Source organism: Protopterus annectens, chromosome 11.part0, assembly GCF_019279795.1.
Source record: "Protopterus annectens isolate FY-2018-M chromosome 11.part0, PAN1.0, whole genome shotgun sequence".
Lineage (NCBI taxonomy): Eukaryota > Metazoa > Chordata > Ceratodontiformes > Protopteridae > Protopterus > Protopterus annectens.
The window spans coordinates 705,326,257-705,351,300 of record NC_056745.1 but is presented as its reverse complement, the minus strand read 5'-3'; the positions used below and the strand labels follow the sequence as shown (position 1 = coordinate 705,351,300).

The 25,044-nt window shown below is 38.4% G+C and overlaps 1 protein-coding gene across 1 annotated transcript in view; it reads right to left on the bottom strand.

The window, feature by feature from the left end:
* LOC122815567 (protein mono-ADP-ribosyltransferase PARP12-like) overlaps positions 1-25,044 on the bottom strand; it is a 991,743-nt gene that overhangs the window by 855,622 nt on the left and 111,077 nt on the right. The window contains exon 3 of the mRNA XM_044088173.1: positions 5,699-5,954. Coding sequence (XP_043944108.1) covers positions 5,699-5,954 — 256 coding nt within the window. The remainder of the gene's footprint in view (positions 1-5,698; positions 5,955-25,044) is intronic.

Here is a 25,044-nt window from a genome sequence, read left to right as displayed (position 1 = left end):
ATCAAAACAGTTTAATTCCAAAAAAATCTTGCCTTGAAACTTCAACATATGGATTCTTAAAACTTGAAAAATGACTAGCAATGGTTTTCCCTCTTTTATAGGAATAATAACATTTTGTGGTACTGTATTACTGAAAAACCTATTCCCTCATAATATAAGCCAGTATTTGTCAATGACACCTCTCATCTTAAACAAATTATTCCCAAAAGTGGTAAAAAATTGCAATGTTTCAGAACTCTTAGCCTTCCTCCGTGCCTTATACTGTAATACATTTTGCCTTGTTTGAACATCAGTTCTGTTTCTAACTCCTAAAACATCAGCTTGATTATAACCCCCTTATAACACCTATTGCAAGTATAAGATCCCTGTCATCTCCATTCCTGATCATTGATACAAATATGTACACCTAGCTCTAAGCATCTGGGAATATGATATATTTTTAATTATAAAATAGGGCTGACAGCTGGATGCATGCAACAAAGAATTTTTACTAAAAGGCTTACAATATAAAGTGGTGTTAAAAGAACCATCCAATACCTTTGTCACTGAAAAATCTAAAAATGTAATATTGAATAAATTATACTTGCCCATAAATCTGAGTCCTGTTTTATTATTATTAAAGTAGTAATTAAATAACTTCATCTGCAATTCCAAAACAAAAACCCAGATATCATCTAAAAATATTTCCACATAACCAATTGTGAGCCAAAAGCATCTTTACCCATATCACTAATAAATAATAATTCAAAATAACCAACATATAAATCTGCATAAACAGGTAAATGTAACACATATTGCAGTACCCTGCAACTGTAAAAAACATGTTCCATCAAAATATTTGACATTTATTTCTAAAACAATAGAAATGAGATTTAACTACAATTCACTCATATCCAATCAATATTTCATTGACTGTATCCCCTTAGATTGGGGTATAGATGTATATAAACACTCTCAATATCCAAAATACATACCTATGTTTCACTTAACAACTGGATATCACTCACCAATACCAGAAACTCAATAGTATCTCATAATCTGGACCTAGCATGAACCAAAAGGGGTTTTAAATAGAATTCCAAAAACTGAGAGAGATGGGTTCAGTAAACAAACCCATCCCAGAAACCATCAGTCTACCAGGAACTGGATTAACTTGTTTGTGTATACTAGGTAATCAGTAAATATCCTATTAAGTCAGAGGTTTTAACCACCAATAGATTTCTAATCTCAATGGGTATTACATTATTCAATAACATATTATTTAAAAAGAGAATCCATGTTTTTTTTTAACATACCTGTTGAATCCAGTTCTGTATTTAATGTGTTTGTAACTCAATTAGCCCTTTACAAGCTTCCAAATTTATAGTCCTTTTAGCCCATTACACCACACTTCAACCTTTATCGCCATTGGTCACTACCATATTTTGTTGACTTTTTAAATTCTTCAGAGCAGTTCTTTCATCAGATGTAAGATTGCAACCAATATTCCTACATGTGTGCCCCTGATTAGTATAGAAGTCATGTAAAACGGACTGTTAAAAGTCTTTACTGCTGGCTGGTATGATGGCTGGAAAATGGATTTCTTCAAAACAAGGGACTTACTTACTTCGCTTGAACATTCATCATTTCTAAAAGCATAACAATATTGTAAATTTAAAAGTAGTCTGTAAAAGGATTTGTCTGAACCAAATCAGGTAAACCAATAGAGCTAGGAACAAAATTCAAGCCCTTATCCAGCAAAGCTTGTGTTGCTTCATTAATGTTAAAGCCAGTCAAGTTTATATACAAATGCACACTGCCTACATCTTGGTTAGCATCTCCTGAAAGATTGAAGCAATAACAGCCTCCATTGCTGGGCTTCCACTGTTTACGGTCACCTCATTTACAGGGCTTGGATCTGGGAAAAGACATTGGGTACACTTCCAGTTCAGTCGATATTAGAACATACTGATGACTGAGAAGAAGCTTCAAACTGACACAAAATTGATCTAGGATTGGATCCTTCCATTTTATTTTTTATTTGAACATTAGTTATATTATTGACACCTGCAAAACACAAAGTTTTTCTAAATTTCACTTTTAGAAATGCTTGGCCCGATTCACATGCTTTAAGGTCTTCTTAAACGTTTTAATTTTGTGAGATGCAAGTGCTAAATTTAGTCACTACATTTGACTTGCCAAATATGTAATCAAAGATGAAAACAAATTAAGGTCATGAATAATATTAACTTGAGCAAGATCCCTGTTTACAAGTTCTTTTAGGCTGGTAATACTCTGTTCATAAAGGATCAAACAATTAATGAACATATATAAAGCTACCTTTGTGTATCGCTAGCCATTGTAGCATAAACACTCCACCTTCAGTTCTAACCCCTGGCTGTAAAAGTACTCTGAGATCCCTCAGAGCCATACCTTGCTGTTGATAGGCTTTAAGCAAATTAAGATGCCAAACATGTAATCTTAACTTCTTGGAAAAGGAAGTTAAATCAGCAAACTATTTTTTAACATTAAGTTCCTCGGTATTTAGAGGAATCAAATTCCTTGTCGGGGGGGGGGGTAGTCTATTCTGGTGTGAAAACAATGAAACACTAACTGTATCAGCCTTATCTACAATCATCCCATCCAGAAAAAAAGAAAAATCTAATGAAATGGCCATAATACAAACTTCTTGCTATAAAATAATCAGCTAATCAAACAAAGGTTCAGGGTCAGCACAGACACAATGTATTCCAACAACTAGGTGCATGACCAATGAAATATGAAACTGGGTGCAACATATTCACTATGTAGAGACACAATAGTGCCATTCCCATATAGAAAATCAAAACAATATTTTAATATGTGAATCATACTGCAAAGGAGCATATAAACAATCTAGGTTTCTCTTCTCAAATAAGAGCTTCTTCAATGTTAATTGCACTGTGTTATGTACACAGTTATCTTTATAACTTTTCTGGTGGAAATGACAAATCACACAAAACAGGTTTATACTATTGTTTTAAGTTTTCATTATTTAGGTTCAGTGACTGAATGCTTAATTTATTATTTTACATTATTCATATCAATTAATTATAAGGTGGATGTATTTCTAAAGTATTTATATAAAACAGATTTTTTATTTTCTGCCAGAAGAGTTATAAATGAGACTACATCACACAGTACAATTAACACTGAAGAAGCATCAATTTTAAGAGTGAAACATGGTTTGTTTATTTGTTTCTTTGAAGCATGCTTTGTATATTAAAATATTTGTAACTTCAGTTTGGGTACTGTACTTGTGGCTCTACACAGTGAATATGTGTGTGTGTGTGTGGGGGGGCTATATATATATATATATATATATATATATATATATATATATATATATATATATATATATATATATATACACACACACACACACACACACACACACACACACACACACACATTTTCCAAATAATACTACATAACATTTCTGCACTCCAGCATAAAACCTGAAGGTTTTAACTCACTTTCTCTCCTGTCTCAATCTCAGTCCAAAACAAAATTTACCATAACAGTAGATGTTTGAATGATGGCCTTAGCTATATGGGTTATATCATGCCATAGGTCAGCAGCTCTATCTCAGCTGACTAAAATATAAGATTGGGTAGTGAGCCTTTCAGAGCTTTCCTGCCAACACAGAGAGGAAGGCTGAGCTCTGAAAGGACAATGCAAGGGGTAATAAAAAAAATAAATGTCCACACCCAGACATACAAATGCACCAAAAAATAATGAAGGATGAAGGGAGTGAGCAGCTACTGCAGCAGTGATCATTTTAATATATTTTGTTATGGTAAGTTTACTTTCACAACTTCTGCAATAGCGGTAGCTATATGGGTAGACTACCGTATCTTATAACATTTGTGAGGTGGAAGAGAACAGTCCAGGAGCCCCTGAAGAATGGACCTAGCAAAGCTTGACACAGACATAGAGAAGGAGTGAAGCTTATAGTGCTTTGGAAAAGTAAATAGAGGACCAAGTAGCAGCTTCTAGAATACTTCTACAATCCAGCCTTTTCCAAAAGGCCAGTGATGAAGCCATGGCCTTTGCTAAAGTGGGCACTGACCATTTGGAAATACTCTGTTTTACACAGGTTGTCCCTTCTTACCTTAAGAAATTAACAATTGATCCAAAGATCAGAAAGATTTACTTCTGTCAAGATAGTACTTTATCTATGGATATCCAAGGTACAGTGTAGCCCCCCTCCCTCATTTGTAGGTTCAGGAAAGAAAATGGGGAGATGAATAGCTTGGCTTAAAGTAAACTCAGATACCACTTCAGACTTAAAATAAGGATTATTTCTCAAAAAAAAAACTACCCATGTAAAATAAAATAGGGTTAGCTCATTATGGGAGCTTGCAACTCAAATACTTTTCTTACAGAGGTCAGAGCAATGAGTAAAACTGTTTTCCTTGTCAAGAACCTCAAGTCAGTCAGATTTTCTGGTTCAAATGAAGCAAGTGTTAGCTTCTCTAACACATAATTAAGATCTCAAGGGGGGTCACCGGTCTACTTAGAGGTCTCTTTTGCAAAACCCCCTTCAAAAACATTTTGACAGAATCATGAATCTCTTCAGGAAAAGAGGTATCACTCATTCTTTTACCAGAAACTACATTACAAGAAGGATCAATAGCCTGAATTAAACCCTGAACATTACCCAGTAAACTGCTCCTGTCTAAAGAAATTTGTGAAGGAGTACATACACGCTTAGTTTTCTGTTTCTTTTTGACAGTAAAAAAATGGGGCCAACCATGTTACTATTGGCAGCAACAGCTTCCCCAGGGACTGGCACAATATTATGACATAAGAAGAAAGCCTTCCCTTTTCCCCTGTCCCAGGACCTACAAGAGAGGCTCTCCTTTGCCCACAGAGGGGGGTTCAACAGCTACAGGGGGACATGACTAACCTGCAACTGAGGCAAATTGCTAGCCTGCTGAGCTGGCAACGTTTGTTTGCTTTACTTTTTCTTTTTGTGACTGGAAGGAAGACAGGACATGGGACCAGCAGTTTGTTCCATGGTCAAGCCAAAAATGGTGTTTCATTCCCAGGGATGACAAGCAGCAACTGCTGGTAAAAACTACAACAGAAAAATACTTTAAACACTTTGCCAGCCCTTGAAAAAGTAAAATAAAAACAATTTCTACATAGAAAAAATGATTTTCAGTTACTTTACACAACATTTAACCTTGACAGGAAAAAGAGCTCTCCATTTAGAGGTACAATGTAGTCTCAGAACAATCAGTTAAAACACAAAACTACCAGCTTTAAAATAACTGTCATGAACAGGAAAGTGACAAAATACAAACAATATTTAAAAATAGAAGTTTTTTCCCCAATTTAATTTATCTGTCCAGAAAAGGAACAGCACCAAGCCAAATGACAATTCTCAAAAGCCTCAGAGAAGTGTACTCAGGAAGCTTTGGAAGCTGGCTAGCTCTTATACCCTTGGCAGGATATAACCCATATAGTTAAGGCTACTGCAGCAGTGATCAAAGTGATGAATGTCAACAGTTCTCTGCAAACATTTTTTAAAGAAATGTACACATTAAACAAGTACCCCTACAGTGTGGCAAATATTGAAACAAGACATTTTGCTGAACATTAACTTGATGACGGAAAAAAATCAGATATAAAGTTATATTATTTATCAGAAGCTTCATTATGGATGCCTTACCTTTAGGCTTAGCATAGTTGGGGTTATTAATCAAATAACTGTTATGATACAATGACAGCAGATTAGGTATTAAGCTGTGTTCAAATCCCTGTTCCTCCAGCAAGCTATATACATTTCCAAAATCGTGGGACCTCTTACACTTGTCACCATATCTACAGTTTCCATTGAGAAAGTGCTGACAGATGTGCAGTCTTTGGCATTTTTCAAAAGTACAAGCTTCATCATTTCCATTGCTTTTGTTGTAAAGATGACACGCCTAGAATTGAAGGTAAAATAAGTTTTCGTTAAAACAAACATGCATCAACTCTTACAAAAGAATACTGTTAACACCATTACATATGAAATGCAAAACTGTTCTTCTAAGAAATCATTAATCCTGAACACAGTCTTACTACAGCAGAAAATAAATCCTGTGCATTTTCAACAATGCATACTGTAGGGGTAATTCCCTACACCAGTCATTAGTAATTAATTTTACTTACTACTAAGAAAGCAAAGAGGTGTGCCTTATGTCTGTACAGGGAGAAAAACAAAAACTTTTGCAGGTACCTCAAGAGCTGACCACAGATGATGCATGGAATAGAATTTAGTCGTTTTGGAAACAGAACATGAGCAAGAACAATATGGAATATAGGTACATTGCCCAAGGCAGCTTAGGGTCACATACTTCTCAACCTCTTAGCACGAGAATTACAGACAAAGTCAAAAATAATGGAGAGTGGGGCCCAATAGTCTAAAATTTGGAACAGGTTTTAAATATTGCTTTTATAAACTTGGAAACTTTGAAATATGCAATAACAACAATTTCCTTTAGCACCTATCTTCTGAAGGATGTGAAGTCTCAAACTTGAATGTCTGCCCTTATTTAATTACTGCAATCAAATTTTATGAGCAACAGTCCAAACGTATGAGACAAAAATCTGGACATTGTGCAAAATTTAGGACAGTTGAAAGCAGATAGCAGTTTGGTTTGGGCACAATTCCACTTACTCTGTGTTTTTCTGCTTAATGAGATACTACAAATGGGCATTGCCATTTACTGCAATGTCCCAAGAAGAAAAGTGTAAGCAGTCAGAACAGCAGCTACATGAATAAATAATGCATCTGGCTAACTGGCATTATTATAACACTTTTTCTGAAGAATTTTAAACAACATATACATTTCCATGCTAGAATTTATTGACAAAGTAATATACATATAAACCATAAAGCATATCCATCATGTGCATTTAAAATATGTCTATTAATATACGGTGTAGAAGAGCATTGTGTGTATGGATTTATTACAAAATTCTAGCTAAAATGAATGGCTGTTACTATGCAGTGTAGAGCACCATCAAATGTATGAGCACAGAGATTTATTGCAAACTGCTAGCTAAAGTCAGAGTTACAAGATAGCTGCACGTTGATCAACAGTTTAATTTCAGCCCTCCCAGAGTGAAAACAGAAACAGAGAAAAAAGTACCAGCGAAATTTTAAGCTTGGGTAAAATTCAGTTTCTGACTAGTAAGTACACTCCATGGATGCCAGCAAAGAAGAAATTTGGAGAACCTGGAAGAAAGAAAATCAACCAGAAAACACTGGCTGGGAAGAATGTTGCAGCTGTTCAGCAAAAAGCAGTTCAGCCTTTAAGTATGGTACAAGCGATGGTTTCTGGTAATTTAGAAGAAAAAATACAATGTAGTCAGAGGTGATTAAAATAATTGAAACACTGAAGGAATACATCAACTCAAATAGCAAAAGGATGGAAAAACCAAAATAAACTTTAATGATCTATTCAGATGAACTGATAAACATGCAAAAGTCACAGGATGAAATGAATAAAAGGCTGGATGAGAAATGGTTTCTCAAGAAGAACTGTTTCACAAAATATTAGAGTTGAAAGACAGAATGCATAGAGAAAACCTGAAATATTCTGCTGTACCAGAGAAAGTGGAAGGAATAGACTACATTAATTTTATGAAAGCACAAATAAACAACTGGACTGGTGTTCCATAGTAGGATTTATTAATTGAAAGGCACATCAAGTGCAAGTTCTAAACCTGGCCATGAGAAAGTAGTCAAGACCTATATTAGTAAAAATGCATTCATATCAGCAGAAACAGTTGATCCTCTCAAAACCGTGGCAGAAGGAAAAAGTATTAAAAATTAGAGAAGCAGAGTATTTGTGGAATATGATTATTCACTGTACACCAGACCAAAAAGAAACAAATGTATCCCCGTAATAGGGGATGCTGAGGGGCAGGTGTGAGATTCAAGCTGCTGCATCTAGCTGTCGTCAGAGTATATTTCCTAATGAATAAAAAACATTTGTTGATGCAGAACAAGTTAAGGAAGAAATATTTTTTCCAACAAAAGTGAGCCAGCATGCAGAAGGGGACCGTTTCTTTCATTCTTCAGACAATAAAGCTCATAAAGAGACTTTGCCAGTGAAATATTTTCCAATTTTCCAAAGGAAATTGCTTGAGACACAGAAAAAAGCACAGGAGTTAACTATAAAAATCAGGACTTAGGACTTGAATCAGAGTCTGATGTTGAGAGATGTCACTAGGCTAATAGACCTAGGGCCTTTACAAGCTTATCTGTGTAATAACCTGAGTACCCTTATGCCATAGTTAGATGGTTGCTTTTAGCAAAGCAATTATGTGATCAGCACCAACTGCCCCTGTCCATGAGGGACATAGGTGCCACCCCCAGGGTGAATTTACAGTCACCAATTCAATTGTCAATGTTGCACTTAAATAGGATCAGTGAGGAGCTCTGCTTCACATGGAGTGGGAGCTTATTCAAGAGGCTCAGCAACTGCTGAGAGATATATTTGTCTCTCTAGCATATTCTGTTAATATCACAGGCTAGGATGAGATCTCTGGAGTGACTTATTGTTGTCCCATTTGATTTGCAAATGTGCAGTGTTTCCATTAGTGCAGGGTCCAAGACCGCTCTGTATGCCAGGCACAGGTCATCTCTTAGCAGTATGGATGATAACTGTACATTGACAGGGCTTTCAGTCTTTCCATGTATGTCATGTGTTGGAGGCTCTGGATTTTCATGGTTAGAAATCTTTGTGGTCTCTCCAGTTGCTGCAGGTGTCTGGTGAGGTACATATAGAAGGGAGCATTGTACTCAATTAGTGGTCTGATAAGGATCAAGTACAGTGGAGCTATAACCTCCCTAGTCTTGTGTGCTATGCCCTTATTTGTGAAATGTGCAATGTAGAATACTTTTCTTACCACTACGGACAAATGGTGATCAAAGTTTAGATTGTTATCAACCTGTGTTTCTACATCTCGCACCACTGAATTTGAGCATGGAGGGGTGTTATCTATATCATAATTAGAAAGTTTTAGACCATGTGTTTGGCACCAATCATTTGTCTGTGTCAGCCCTTTCTGTAATATATTAACATCATTAGGGGACTCTATGATTGTGCCCAGTTTACAGTCATCTGCAAACCTGGTAAGCCACAGGCCATCTACCTTCACCTGGGCATCAGAGAAACAGATTCCAAACAGTACAGGGCCCAGCACAGATCCTTCTGGTACCCCACTGGTAACTGGTCTACTGGTGGAAGTGGACTCCCTAACTTTGACAGTGTGTATTCTGTTGCTGACCCAGTTTACTACCCATGTAGTAATGCATGGGTTAATCCCCGGCTGGGAGAGTTTCTCTACGATACCTGAATGTGGGGTTGTGTCAAAGGCCTTGGCTAAATCAAGACAGGTAGTATATACTGTTCTGCCCTCATCCAGGGCTTTGGTGACATTCTCAAAGTCATACACTAGGCTTAGTAAGTAAGATCTACCCTTGACAAAACCAAACTGGGTTGGATTAAGGGTTTGAAGGTCACTTATGTCCTTGTGGATAAGGTCCATGATGATTCTTTCCAAGGTCTTGCAAATAAGGCTGGTTAGGCTTGTGGTCAATAGTTCTCAGAGTTAGTTGATGGATTCTCTTTGTGCAAGCAGATTACTGTTGTTCTTCTCCACTCTGCCAAGACAAAGTCAGTTCTCAGGTTATGTTAAAGACAGTGTCAAGTGGTTCCACTCAGACTTGTTTTAAATTGTTTAGTAAGCAGCTTAGGATGTTATTTGGTCCCATACAGGCCATGTTTTTGTCCTTGGAGAGTGCTTGTATGACCTATACTTTGGAGATACTCTGTAGAGGATTGGTGTCAAGAATGCTTTGGGGTATGTCTGGATGAGTCAGGGGGCGAAGTTATTGCCAAATCTATTGGATAACAGGTTGGCAATTACCTCAGGTTCAGTATGAATAGTACCGTCCACTGTAAGTTCGGCACACAGCTGGGCATTCCCTTTTAGGTTTTGGATGTAACTAAAGAATGCTTTATGATCGTCTTTAGCTGGGGTGCTAATTTAGATTCATAGATAGCCTTAGAAGACTTAACAAGATATCTGATTTGCTTGTTCAAGTTGTGGAGATATTCTTCCAGTGCTGAGTAAGTTTCCTCCTGTTCTTAGACATTAGTTTCTTTCTTTTGTTGTACAGTTTATTTATACATACAGTCTACCAGGGTGGCTTGTTTTTTCAGGAAGACCTCATTTTGTTCCTGTTGGGCACAGCTAAGTCAATGCATTTGTTTAAGTGGCTGCAGAGGGCATTTGTCTAGTCCTCTGCATAGGAATCACTGCTAGCCATATTAGCAGGGGCTCTGAAACTTTTTATACCATCGCTTAGCAGGCAACAGTTTGCTTTGGAGAAATTTTTCATTTTTTTTTTTACTCCTGTGGGGGGTGTCAGGCTTGAGCTTTACTTCAAATGAGACAGATTTGCGGTCTGACCTTACCAACACACAGTGGGTAGTGCAGTGACTACCCCCATGTTGGTGAGCACTAGGTCCAGGACATCTGAGCCCCTTGGTGGGTTGTGGACCAACTTTTCCAGGGCATTTGAATTAAAAAAGTCCAAGAACCTCATAGCAATCATGTTTGTTCTCATGTAAGTCACCAAACTGATGAAAGGATAGTTGAAATCTCTCATGATCTAGATGTATGGCTGTATACCTAGTATCTCTAACAAGTCCAGGTAGGTAGTGTGCTTCACCTACCTCATGGTAGAGAACCTTTAGCTATCAATGATGTGGGAGGGCATTTTAACTGTGGTTAATTGGACCTGGAGTAGCTCAAGAAAGTCATACTGTTTCACCAGTCTTGTGGTGTATTTGGATCTAATGAAGATGGATATACCTTCACCTCTGGTTCTTTCAAGCTGGTTTTGGGGTCTGAACATGTGAAAGGAACTGTATCCATATACGGCCAGGGTGCTCTCAATGGCCTTGAACCACATCTCAGTGACTGCACAAACATCAGCATCTTCCAAGGTGAGGAGTGCTTCCAGGGAGTGCAAATTACTGTTTAAGTTCCTAGCATTACGTAGCATGACCTTTAGTTTGTCTTTAGTGGATTTCTTTACATCAGAAGTTTTGTTGTTTGGACATTGCTTAAAAAGGCACTATGGGGGAGGCAAGCATCTTTGCCAGGATCCAAAAGCCGTGAGGAGATAGGTGGAGGCCATCTCTGGCAAAGTGACCATGTCTCCCCAAGCAGACAAATACTGGATCCTCCTGCAGTAACACCAGAAGCTAAACCAATTAACAATTAACTTTTACTGAGTCGTAAAAAACATGGGTTTTACAGTATAACAAGTGAAGAAAGGCTAGGCAGAAGCAAGTTTGAGTTAGTATAATGCTGTGATTTTGGGCTGTTTCCATACACACTTGAACAGGAGAGGGGGTTACACTGGTGGTGGGGTATAAAAGTGCACTGGTTATATTATATGTAGAATTAAGATGATAATTATTTCCCTAGTTTTACCAAGGGTGGATGTCTAGATTAATGACCTTACCTTAAGCTATAAGCAAGTTTTTATAAGCAATTAAGCTTGAAAAAAATAAGACAAATTGATGAAAGGCATGAAAAATTCTGAGCTTTTTGTGCCTGCAAAGACTTCAACTTGTTTTTTTTTTTTCTATTAGCAAATATTCTAAGTGAGAGACAAGAAGTCTGCAGCTGACGGCAGCCAAGGGAATTCTGTACATTCTGCGTTGACTGAAATTTAAAGATTCCTTCATGCATGTGCAGTTATTAGCTTTTGGTTCTCATTGCTGACTACTTTTTCATGGAGACCAGCTGACTGCAGATGTGAGCAATTAATCTTGAGAGTTCTCGGCATTCTGAAAAGTTTAAAGGTACAATGTTAAGTAGATCAGTAAAAAATAAAATCTGAAATTATGGCAAGTGACTAAGAAGTATCAGCCACTCCAGCAGCCTTAATATTGTTATACATTTAACAGAACAGTGCATAACTTAGTTTTATTTAAAGGAAGATGGTGCTCTTTTCTTAAGGCTAAAAGTTAAAGCTTTCTAAAAGCACATGACTTGTTTTTCACATTTGGGTGGGAAACAGAGATAAAAAAGAACACACAGCAATTTGTGTAAATGGGAACGAAGGCTGTAACGTGCACTTTAGTAAGGGTAACCGTAATTTTAAATTAGGTTATGCTGGTGGGTGCAGCTGTCAAATTGTGGGGGGGGGGGTTGTTCCTATCTAGAGGGTTAACATTATTTCTTGAAATTGAAAGTGTCTGCTCTAAGTTAATGGTGGATGGAAGTGTGCTTTAAATGTATTTAGTTTTTTTTGTCTGAGGGTTTCATTAAAGCAAAAAGACTTGAAGTGTCTGCTCTAAGTTAATGGTGGATGGAAGTGTTCTTAAAATGTAGTTAGTTTTTTTTGTCTGAGGGTTTCATTAAAGAAAAAAGACTTGAAAATGTGACATAGGTTTAAGTGGAGATGAGAAGAAATAACTGCATAAAAGATTGGCCTGCCAAACATTAGTGTATGCATATAAAACAAAAGTAGAAAATATACATTCAAATAAAAAACTGTCATGTATAATAAGTGAAAAAATAGTAATTTATCATAATGGCTAGTCTGTCCATAGTATACTGGAATATAAATGGCATTACAGCTATAGGCAAAAAGGAAAGTGTATTGAATTATGTTAAGAAATGTACAGTGAGAATAGTAATGCTACAGAAGACATGTTTGGAAAGAAATGAGCATGTGAATTTGTCCAAGAAAGGATTTCAGGACAGATATTCAGCAAGATATTGGGAACAAAGAAAAAGGGGAGTAATAATACTGACTGCCAGAGTGACTTCAATAGTGATAGAAGAGGGGGAAAAAGACAATAAAAGTATTTTTGTGCAAGTGAGGGGCTAATGGCAAGGAAGGAAGAGTACACTAGTATGTATTTATATTCCACCAAAAACTGATATTACAAGCTTAAGAACATTTTGGGAGGAATAATCAGCTTTCAGCAAGAAATATTACTTATATGTGGACACGGGAACTTGATTTGCAATCATGAGGATGTATATGGGGAACCTAGAAAGGAAAAAATATAACAAAAGAAGGTTAAATTTCTGAAGAAATTAATGAAAATATCTGTTATGGAAGTTGTAGATTCAGTAGTAGGAGCTCAAAGAGAACTTGCATATTATTCCCCAAAGTACAATAACTGGATTAGACTGGGCATAAATATTTGTCAGGAACATGTGCATTTAATTGAACGCTTCAACAGACATCCAGTAAATATTTAAAAACCGACAGGGGAATTCATTAAAGCCTACATGATTTTATTTTTGTGTCTGCATCACGCCTCAATGCTACACAAGTGCGAATGGTTTTAGTTTCAGTAAGAATCACTTAGCGGTGAGCAAGCACGTGCAAACAAGGAAAGTTCCGTGTAATGCAAATTACCTCATAAGCAGGTGAATCTTAAGGAAATGACACAGGTGGAGCAATCCAACAAGTAGAAAGGTGTCTGTGTAGACCCCGTGTCCATGTCCATAGTATACACAGAAGGAGTCTAAAACATCAGAAATATGGACATAACTCCCCAGGAAATGTTAGAACACATACATATATGCATAAAAGGTACATCATGGATGTCTGAATATGTAAAAATAAATATATTTTTTTAATAATTTTGGCATGTTTGCACTATGCACCTCAGTGCACAAACATGTCTAATTTGAAAAAAAAAAAGGAATAGAAAGCATTTTATAATATTTGTCAGAAATGTATTATAAGACGTTCCATCAGGTCCATACAATGGTGCACTGGTGATGATGCCTAGGTCATACAGCTTTGAACCATGTAGTTACCAGGCTGTCAGCACAAATATGTATGCAAATGAGGTGAATGTGTTGAATCGCTAAAAGGAGCAACCATGTCTGCAGATCCCTTTTGTTTAGGCTCCTACACCATGTTGATATTTACACTAGATGTGGATGCCAGCACAGGGATGTGTCCCATTAGTTTTAGGATTTTTAATTCCTGGTGCATGTGTTTGTGCGGCGCACTGCATAGCTGAGTGTGTTCACATGGAAAGACCACCTATGTCCCAGTGATGACTTAGGGAGCAAGTAATTATAACTGGATATATTCAATTATTGATTACAGCTTTTGTATCAACTATGCTGCATGGTGCAGCACATATCGCCACATTGTGCAATAAAGCAGGGCTATTAAATGATGTTAATTATAATCTAGGCAGGTGAAATGCATAATAATTAGCCAATCACAAATGGTGGACCTACAGCAAACCTGTATAAAATATGCATACACCCTACAATCTGATTTTCCCCTCAATACTCTGAAGCACTGCAGTACTGACTTGGACATTTTAACTGATGAAATAATACTAAACGGCTGCTGCAGCTATTCCACATATGCATGTACTAGAGGCTGAAGTCAGTGCTGCTGGTGCTGCTGACAATAGGCCTAGGCTGAGAAGGAGAGGAGTGTTCAGGCCCAGGGTAACCTTCCAGGAGCTACATGAGCTGGAGATTGCAGAGTATTACTGGGTGGACAGCGACATATTACAAGAACTCACTGAGCTCTGCCACCCTCAACTCAAAGCCAGAGCCAACAGAGGGGAAACCATCCCAGTGGAAACAAAGGTATGTGTAGCCCTTAGGACACTACCTACAGGTAAAGACCGACTGGGGACATGATGGGAGTGTCACAGGCATTTGCATCCAGGATATTCCACCAATTTCTGGATGCTATACTACCACATACCAGTGAGCACATATCATTTCCCCTATCCCCTGAGGTGAGGGCCAGCAATATGCAACAGTTCTACCATGTAGCACACCATCCTAAAGTACTGGGTGGCATATATTGCACTCATGTACACATCAACGCACCACCTGGTGAGCAGGGTAGAATCTACATCAACTTCAAGGGGTACCACTCCATTAACTGCCAGGTCATGTGCAATGCCCAGGGAATTATCCTGAATGTGTGTGCTGGCAGCCCTGGTAGTTATCACAACTCCCATATCTGGCACACATAACAACCGTACCAGATGTTTGCTCAGGAGGACATCCCACATGGCCATTTATTGGAGGATGTTGGCTACGCCCTGGAACCGTGGATGATGACACCCATCAGAAGTGCACACACACCCATAGAAGAATACCAAAGAATACCATAATGAGGCACAAGCACAAATTAGGAACATCATAGAGCATATTTTAGGACTTCTGAAGTCACAGTTCCAGTGCCTTTATATAGCTGGTGGAGCCTTGCAGCATTCTCCAACCACATGTGCACATATATTCACAGAATGTGTTATGCTACACAATTTGATCCTGTGGAAACAGCTGCAGCAGGGTCAGCAGAGTTAAGGGATACACAGCCCACCACCAGTGCCTAGGTCACCACAGCCACAGTCACAGGAGGACTTGGAGGAGGAACCCCCCTGCTGATGTTCCTGTAGGCAGACGTAGGTGTGCTCAGTATGTCCTTGCTTTGGCTAAGAGACAGCACATAGTACATTCGCTGACAACCTAGGAACCTAAAAAGTCCCAAGTATCCAATAAAAGTCCACGTACAGATAAAATGCAGGAACCCACAAGCAAGGTAACACAGAAAAAAGCAATAATATTGCTTCAAAACAGACCACGTATCTCCAAAGATTTAAAACTTTTATTGTACAATTGTGAGCGCTTTCACGATTATCCAAGACCAGTTCATCAGGCAACAATGCAATGCAATGAAACCCAACACTTCTTATACCTCACATTAACATCAATTAATCAATTAAAATAACAAAATTTCCCTCCAAATTTTTTAAAAGAGACATTAGCTAAATTCAATGTTTACTTAGTCTTTTTAATTTTAACACTAGCTTGACAGAAACAAACTCATTCAGGCCAAACTCTTTGTGAGCCACCAATCTAAAAACCCATTGTAGCTCTATATTTTCTGTATATAATGCAACCGACCCTAGTCTATTAGACCCCTGAATAACATAAAGGACCTGAAAAAGAAATTTGTGATCTGGTCCACATTGCAAAGTATGCTTAGCCAGTGCACTATATACAAACTGTTTCTTGTGCAGTAATCATGATCTCTTATTCTTACTTTCAGAGACCGATTGGTTTTCCCTACATAAAAATAACAGCATACACAATGAGCTATGTATACTAGATCAACAGTATTGCAGTCAGCCCAACATCTCAATTCCCATAGCTTGCCAGTGACTGGATGTTTAAAAAACTGGATTCGTCTATAAAGCAACAGAAATTACAGGATCCACACTTATGTGTTCCTGAAAACATGGAGGGAGTCTTATATATTTTTGGATAGCATAAAAGTTGTTTCAAATTTCTTTTATTTTTAAAAACCAATTTAGGTGTGCTTCCTACTATCTTTGAAGTTTCAGAATCAATCAACAAAATAGGCCAGTTATGATGTACCACTCTACTTATGACATCACTGTCACTCAAAAATGATAGTACCATTGGTAACCTATCCCCACAGGCTGGCTCATTCCTCTCATAACCCATTGTTTTATGGGCACTTCCGCTTTCAGAATAAAAAGGCTTTGCTCGTCTATATCATTCTGCAAAAACCTTATTGAATGCTTTGGAAATTTCTAATGCCGAATAACCTCTCTGTATAAATGCATCATTCAAATATTCCACCTCATTCTTAAAATCAAGGTCATTACATGATAAATGTGATACCCTCATCCCTTGGCCTACCATAATATTTGAAAACACATGATTGGGGTGCATACTAGTACGATGGAAAAACGATGGAATATAACATGACTTCCTATGCACTCTAGTAAAAAGTTTACCTTGATGTAACCTCACATTGACATCTAAAAATTCAATACATTGTGGAGACATATTCAGCGTAAATTTCAAAAAATCACTAATTAGATTCAATTCCTCATGGAAATGACACAACTGTTGTGCTGTGCCTCTCCACCCAACAAAAAGGTCATCCACAAAGCGGCGATAAAACGCCACTTTGTCATTAGATAAAATATTCGTACATTCCCACTCTATCATAACAATATTTGCATAAGAATTGGCATAGCTGGTGACCATAGTGACACCAGCTGTTTGCCAATAATATTTATCTGCAAATAAGAACACACTGTGTTCTAAAACCAATTCAAGGAGCATACAAATAAAATCAACTTTTGCAGCTGAAAAGTGCCCACTTCTAAAAATTGCATTCTTTACCATAGAGATACCTTCTTCATTCAGTATACAAGTAAATAATGATACTACATCAAAAGTAGCTAACAGTTTAAAATCACTGCCTCCCTTTTCCTGCGTAAATTCATACAAATCAGTTAAAAAGTGTTCAGTGTCACGCAATATTACTGGACACTGATTCAAAACTATTTTGTGTCAACATGACTTGGCATGGATGGTATAAACACACTCGGTTTTCTAAAATCAACATTATCACTCACATTATCGTTCCCAAACATTAATTTCAAACTAACATTACGTGCAAACAATCTCAACTCTATTAGAAGTTGACTACTGTCAAATTTTGTAGAAGGTATGAAACCCAAACCTTGATTCAATAATGATTGTTCGTCTTCTGTTAAAAAGTATCCAGAAATATTCCAAACTTATCTAAATCTCTTAGGTTCCACATTTTCTTCAGTGTTTGGTTCGTATAAGTAACAGGTGGCTCTTTCAGTTTCTGTGTATTGCATCGTTGGTCTTGCTCTACTGAGTTCATTCTTACCAGACGAATTGTAAGTGGCAACTGCGGAAAAACCTGCTCACATACATTTGTAGAGATGATTTTCCATCGTACCGCATTTGTATTAGAGCCATTAACCACCACACTTGTAAACCTATTAGTTAATTCCACTGAAACTTCCTCACCCATTGGTGTGGAGTATGCTGAAGTAGTTGGCTTCGGTGAGGTCAAATCAGCGGTTCCATGGGATGCCACATCCTCTGATTGACCCAATCATTGTACAGCATTGGTACCTGTTGAGCCTTGATTGGTTGATGCTTCCTGCTGCCTCTCTTGAGCTCTCGGCCATGTAAATACGTGATTATGTGTAAAATCATACAAATCATGACTCAATTTCTTTCTTTTCTGAGTTAACAATCATGCCTCATATTGATTTATTCTCTCAAATAGTTCATTAAAATATACTTCCACATTCTCTTTGCCCAGAAGTTACACCAATGCTCATTGGCTTGACTGTACCTGCTCCACAAGCTCAGTCTCCATAGGTAGAAAAAGTCAATTAAGAGATGCAAGTACGATTTACTTGTCTCTAGATTGAAGCATTGCCACTGTGCCAAAAGTTGTGGATATGTGTTACCATAGGTAGGCATTATCAATACCCGTAGACCCCTCGGAACTACATTCATGCTTATACAAGCATCCAAATGAAACCTTTGACATTGAAGTCTTTTAAAAAGATACATATAATTTTCAATGTTACATTTAATGTCTCAAACTTGTGGTTCTATATCATTGGGATTAATACTGTCCGTACATTCACCAGTCAACTCACCCGACAGCATGGGATTCAATTGACCAGTCATGAACGTTAACAGTCTTGAATTTTGATTAGTGTCCATACCTTCTTTGTTTATAACATTAACTGTGTTACCTGCTGCCATACTGATGTAAATATACTAAAAAGTCCCATGTATCCACTTAAAGTCCATGTACAGATAAAATGCAGGAACCCACAAGCAAGCTAACACAGAAAAAAGCAATAATATTGCTTCAAAACAGACCATGAACCTCCAAAGATTTAAAACTTCTATTGTACAACTGTGAGCGCTTTCATGGCTATCCAAGACCGCTTCATCAGACAACAATGCAATGAAACCCAGCACTTCTTTGACCTCACATTCACATCAATTAGTCAATTAAAATAACAAAATTTCCCTCTAAAAATTTTAAAAGAGACATTAGCTAAATTCACTGTTTACTTAATCTTTTTAATTTTAACACTGGCTTGACAGAAACAAACTCATTCAGGCCAAACTCTTTGTGAGCCGCCATGTGGATCAGATCACAAATTTCTGTTTCAGGTGCTTTTTGTTATGCAGGGGTCTAATAGACTAGGGCCGGTTGCATCGAATACAGAAAATATAGAACTACAATGGATTTTTAGATTGGCAGCTCACAAAGAGTTTGGTCTGAATGAGTCTGTTGCTGTCAATCCAGTGTTAAAATTAAAAAGACTAAGTAAACAGTGAATTTAGCTAATGTCTCTTTTAAAAACTTTGGAGGGAAATTCTGTTATTTTAATTGACTAATTGATGTTAATGTGAGGTATAAGAAGTGTTGGGTTTCATTGCATTGTTGTCTGATGAAGCGGTCTTGGATAACCATGAAAGCGCTCACAATTGTACAATAAAAGTTTTAAATCTTTGGAGATACATGGTCTGTTTTGAAGCAATATTATTGCTTTTTTCTGTGTTACCTTGCTTGTGGGTTCCTGCATTTTATCTGAACCTAGGAACCTAGGCACTGACACCTTACTCCAATTCACATACGGAAATTAAAGTTGATGCCAGGCAACCCACACATTCTGTACCTATATGTGCATTGGCTGTGTACTGCTTGCATCAGACAGAGTCAGACCCAAACTACAGTTGTGTCAACTGCTGCATTTGCAAGGTAAGTCCAGAACCAACACAGTACACATAAGGATTATCATGATATGGCATTGTATGTATGGCTCTGGCACATTATGCAAGTAAATATAGTGGGCTACTTGAACAGAAATTTCATCCACATGTGACTAAAGATACCAATTCCACTATCATGTTTCCATAAGTATTCAGTAGACCTCATGCATGGAATATTCCTGCAGTCCTACCTGAACAGATTACTGGTCCATCCTTGAAGGGAGATTTTAGACATTGGGTTACATGATAGTCAGACTACAGTGTATCCCAGCAAAACATATGGTGTTGTTCCCCCACCCTCAACACAGCAGTGTTCCCTTGTAACTGTTGTAACAGTAACTCATCAATGGTATATGAGCAATTATCTCAGTATCATGACAGTAACATAGAAACTGATCATACATTGTATGTCTTACTTAATGCAGGAATAGCAACATACATATTTATGCAGCTGATTGTGTGATGAGTGACCCGTGTCTGTCAAGCTGCTTCTGTGGCTCAAAGGACAAAGGCAATTATCTTTTGTGATGGTGTTCATGATTCATATCTAGAAGTATCCACTTATTTTGGATGTGAGGTATCCTTATATTGTGTTTTACAGACTGTCATTCTGTGTGTGGCGTAATATTATTAGCCTCTGCACATATTAATTACATCCCACAACCTCAGAAAGTTGTACACAAGTTGAGTGAAGTGCAGTGGTGCAGAAACAGGGACAGATGTCATTCTGCATAATGCACAAAATCTCAGACTTGAGTGCGGGTAGGTGTTGGCTGGAGTCACTTTATAACTATTGAAAATCCCACTGGGCATGCTCATACACTTAGTTAAGCAGAGTGCAATTCTGTTGCCTCTTGCTCAAACTGACTTTTTATACATAGATATGTCTATAGATACATAAATATATGTATACATATCTGTCTGTCAGTATATCTCACCCCCTGTACACACACACACACATATATATATATATATATATATATATATATATATATATATATATATACGCATATACCTGTCTCTCCACATATACCTACATACCACATATACTGCATATGCATACTGCCTACACACACACATACCTCCATTTATATATACATCCCAGTTGGATGTATTGTTCTACAAACCCTGATAATGTTGAGTAAAGCACCACTATGACACATATAGAATGTTGCTCAAAGGACAAAAAGTAAGGCCCCAACACTAAATAATGTACTTACTTACAGCCCCCTGTGCCTGCTGGATGTCACCACTCACACACACACACACACACACACACACACACACACACACACACACACACACACACACACACACCAACAGGTGAATAGGTATTGCAATGTATAATGTTGTCTACACACACACACACACACACACACACACACACACACACATTGACAGGGCACATTGTTGTTGCCCACAGGCTTGCCCATCCAAATGCAAACAGCCACATATGGCCAAATGGCTACTGTAGCCACATAGCTAGGATAAGAAACTGTTATCTCACTGCTAGGCTACTAGATGCAGATAAGAGTAAGAAGCAATGTCACTCTGCAGGTCATACACACTGTTCAACACAAGCCTAGTTTATGTACTCCACAAGTAGTTTGCCTGCAGCCATGCATAAAACAGACTTCAGCCATGGCACTCACAATAACTACTATGATCTGTAGTTTGTAAGACTATATCGGTAGGGGTTTTCATTTCACTCCAGCCCACTTGGTGTCTTTGTGTGTGTGTGTGTGTGTGTGTGTGTGTGTGTGTGTGTGTGTGTGTGTGTGTGTGTGTGTGTGTGTGTGTGTGTTTGCATCTCCTTACAAAATACATATGATCACCACACTGGGTTTTGCTGTATTTTGGCTGTGCCAGGTGATATAAGCCTTCAAATCCCTGACCACAACAAGGTCTGCTTATTCAAATTCCTGACCACAACAAGGCCTGCTGATGTCATCTAGCATAAGAATACCTAAAGAGCTGTTCATAGCAGACTTGAGCTGTGGTGCTTGCATTAAGTACTGTGATCTGTAGTGTATACCCTTAGATAGCTAGGGGTTCTAATCTAATTGCAACCAACTTAGAGTGTGTGTATGTGTGCTGTGTAGTGTTCTGTAAACATGGATTAGTAGTAGTAGTGTTATTCTCATTGTAGCCATGTGTGTGGATGTTAAAGCATTTTACAGCAGCATATGGGATCATAGGATCATTGGACTTTACTAACCCAATGGCCCTAAAGCCTTTACAATCCTAGCCAAATTCTTATCATTATTTACATGTTCAGCACATATTGCCCCTGTCCACGACAGACACAGGCAAAAGCCCTGTGGTAAAATTACAGTCACCCAGCCAATCATACAGACAGCATCTGAAGTGGGCCAATGAGGTGCTCTGTTTGATATTAGCTGGGAGTCTGTTTCAAAGATTTTTTAAGGTCTGGTAGATGTTTCTCTCCCACTACCATGTGTTAGTAATGTCACATACCAGGTTAATGTCCTTACAGAGAGTAATCCATGTACCATTCCACCTACATATCTGCAGCATTTCCAATAAAGCAGGGTCAGATATTGTCCCATATGCAAGGTAAAGATCACCTCTGATTAGTCTTTTTCACACAGGCTACAATGACAGTTATGTCAGATGATCCCCACAGGACAGATACGGATGACCTGAACTTCCCTTGTGAAGAACATTTGTGTTATGTTCAACTACTACTAGTGCTTGTAAAAGTACCTGAAAATAGCCATTGCACTCAAATATAGGCCTGCTGAGGGAATGGTACATAGAAATTATATCTATGTCACTTTAGGTGACAGCGCCCACAGATATGATATGATCAACATATAATTCCCTTCTTACCACAGGTGAGATATTGTGATCTAAGGTAAAGTAGGTGTAAATCTTTGTGGTAAGGCCTGTGTGCCCAAGTCTATCACCCTGAGCATCCATATCAGGTGTTGCTACTGATGTGCTACTTACCAGGCACATTGGTGCCACCAATGGAAATTATACTACATACATATTTGCATGGCGTTTCCAGCCATGAGTATGTCAACAATCATTTGTCCATGAAGACTCTCTTGTAGGACATTGACACAACGGGGAGATTCTATGACTGCCCGCAGTTTGCAGGCATCAGCAACCTTGTCAGCCACAGACATTCATGTTGTGCTTGTACTCTGGATAAATCATTTCCAAGCAGTAGACCCAGGACTGAGCCCTGTGGAACACCCCTGGTTACAGATCAGCTATTGGAGGTGGATTCCCCTATTTTGAGTATGAGCTCTATCAGTGAACCACTTAGTGACCCCTATAATGATATTACTGGTGATGCCTACCACAGTGATTTTGTCAATTATGCCTGAGTGGGGGATAGTGTCACACAGTTGGGCTAAATCCAAGGGAGTTGAATGCACAGATGCCCCCCTTATCCAGGTCCTTGGTGACTGCCTTATACATGTCCACCTAGTTTAAGAGGCAGGATCTTCCTTTCAGAAATCCAAACTGTGTAGGGTTAACTGTTTGTATATTACATATATCTTTGCTGATCAGGCCATGATGATATGCCCCATGGGCTTACAGATATGGCTACTCATGCTAATAGGTCTATGGTTCCCATGTTTGATGGATGCACCACTTCTGTGCAATGGGATAACAGCTGCCATTTCCCACTCACCTGGGATGCAGACAGTGGTTACATTATGATTGCAAGGAGTTCACAATACTGTTAGCAATCCCTGTCGGATCTCATGTAGGGTGCTACCTGGGATGTTAGCAGGTCCAATAGATGCTGTGTTTCCTCCTTAGAGAGGCCATTTATGACCTGCCTTGTAGATACAGAAGGTATGGGACAGTTTGTAGGGAGGTTATGCAGTACGTGTAGTGGAGACAGGGGAGTGAAGTTGTCACAGAACCTGTTGGACAGCAGGGTAGCTATGTGTACAAGCTCATTATATGTGGTATCATTAGGTGCATGTTCACCAACATCTGGGCCTTTCCTCTTAGGTTATAAATGTAACTACACTATTTCTTGCAGCTGTCTTTTGTAGAGAAGGCTAATTTTGTTGCACACTTTCTTTTACAGGATGACACTACAACATTATTTCCCTCTTTTGACTGAGGAGGTTCAGTTTCCATGTTAGGGGGGTCCCTCACTCCAACTGTCACACAGCAATGTCCACCTCTTATTGTCCAGCCTGATAATGGCACTTGTCCACCATGCAGGTTTGCTGTGCCATGAGAGGCTTGTTGTCCTGTCAGGTACAGTTGAGTGTATGCAACTGTAGAGGTATTTGCATAAATCTTCACTGTAAAGCTCAGCATAGTTGCCTGTTCCATCTAAGGAGGAGAGGTGCAGTCAAGCTATTTATACCATCCCATAAAGAGGTTAGAATTTGCTTGGTTGAATTTTATGACTGTAATTGCTCTAGGGGTGGGGTTCAGGTGTGATACGTACTGTTAATGAGACTGATTTCTGGCCAGATCTCACCAGGGAAGACCTCACAGTGGAGATGCTATATTGGTCACCCATGTTGGTAGGCACCTGATGCAGTCCATTGTCATGACACAGGTTCAGGGCATTATAGTTAAGGATGTGAACTAACCTTTGGCAAAGTGAGATTCAGCATTATTAGCCAACACAAATGGTGGTCAGGTAAAGTCACCCCAAACTATGGTGTTGTGATGTATCTTGATAGACACAAGTAGATTCAAATAAGCACAACAGGTGTCTTGAGTCATGCATGTTTCTTCTGTAGCTGGCAATGGCTTGACTAGGTGCACTTCCAGCAATGAATATCACTTGCAGTGTTCCCAGGGAATCACACTATGTACCCAATCTGGATGTGTATCTGTCTTTAATGAGTATGTATACACCACCTGCGTTACCTTGCACACTGTCAGTTTGAAGTCTGAGTATGTGGAAGGAAATGTAGACTGGTATGTTTGTGGTGCTGTCCACAGCCTTCAACCAGGTGTCTGTGACTGTGCAAATGTCTGCATATTCCAAGGTGGGGACACCTTCCAGTAAGTGTAGTTCATTGTTGGTATTCCTAGAATGCAGCAGCATAACTGTGATGTTGTTTGAAGTTGATGTTTTCTCACTGGAAAGTTTTTCCTGGAGATACCACTTATAGAATGCACTATGGGGATGTCAACAGCCTGGTTCAGGACACTTATGTAATGGGCATAGGGAAATTGTAGATAGTTCATCTCCCACACCACAGCTTATAAATGTCTCACCTCCCAAAATCCTGCTTACACTTATCATGGATATCAGACCTTATCAGAGATTAGTGATGCATGATTAGGCTGAAAGAAGCCATTGTTCTTGTTAGCATA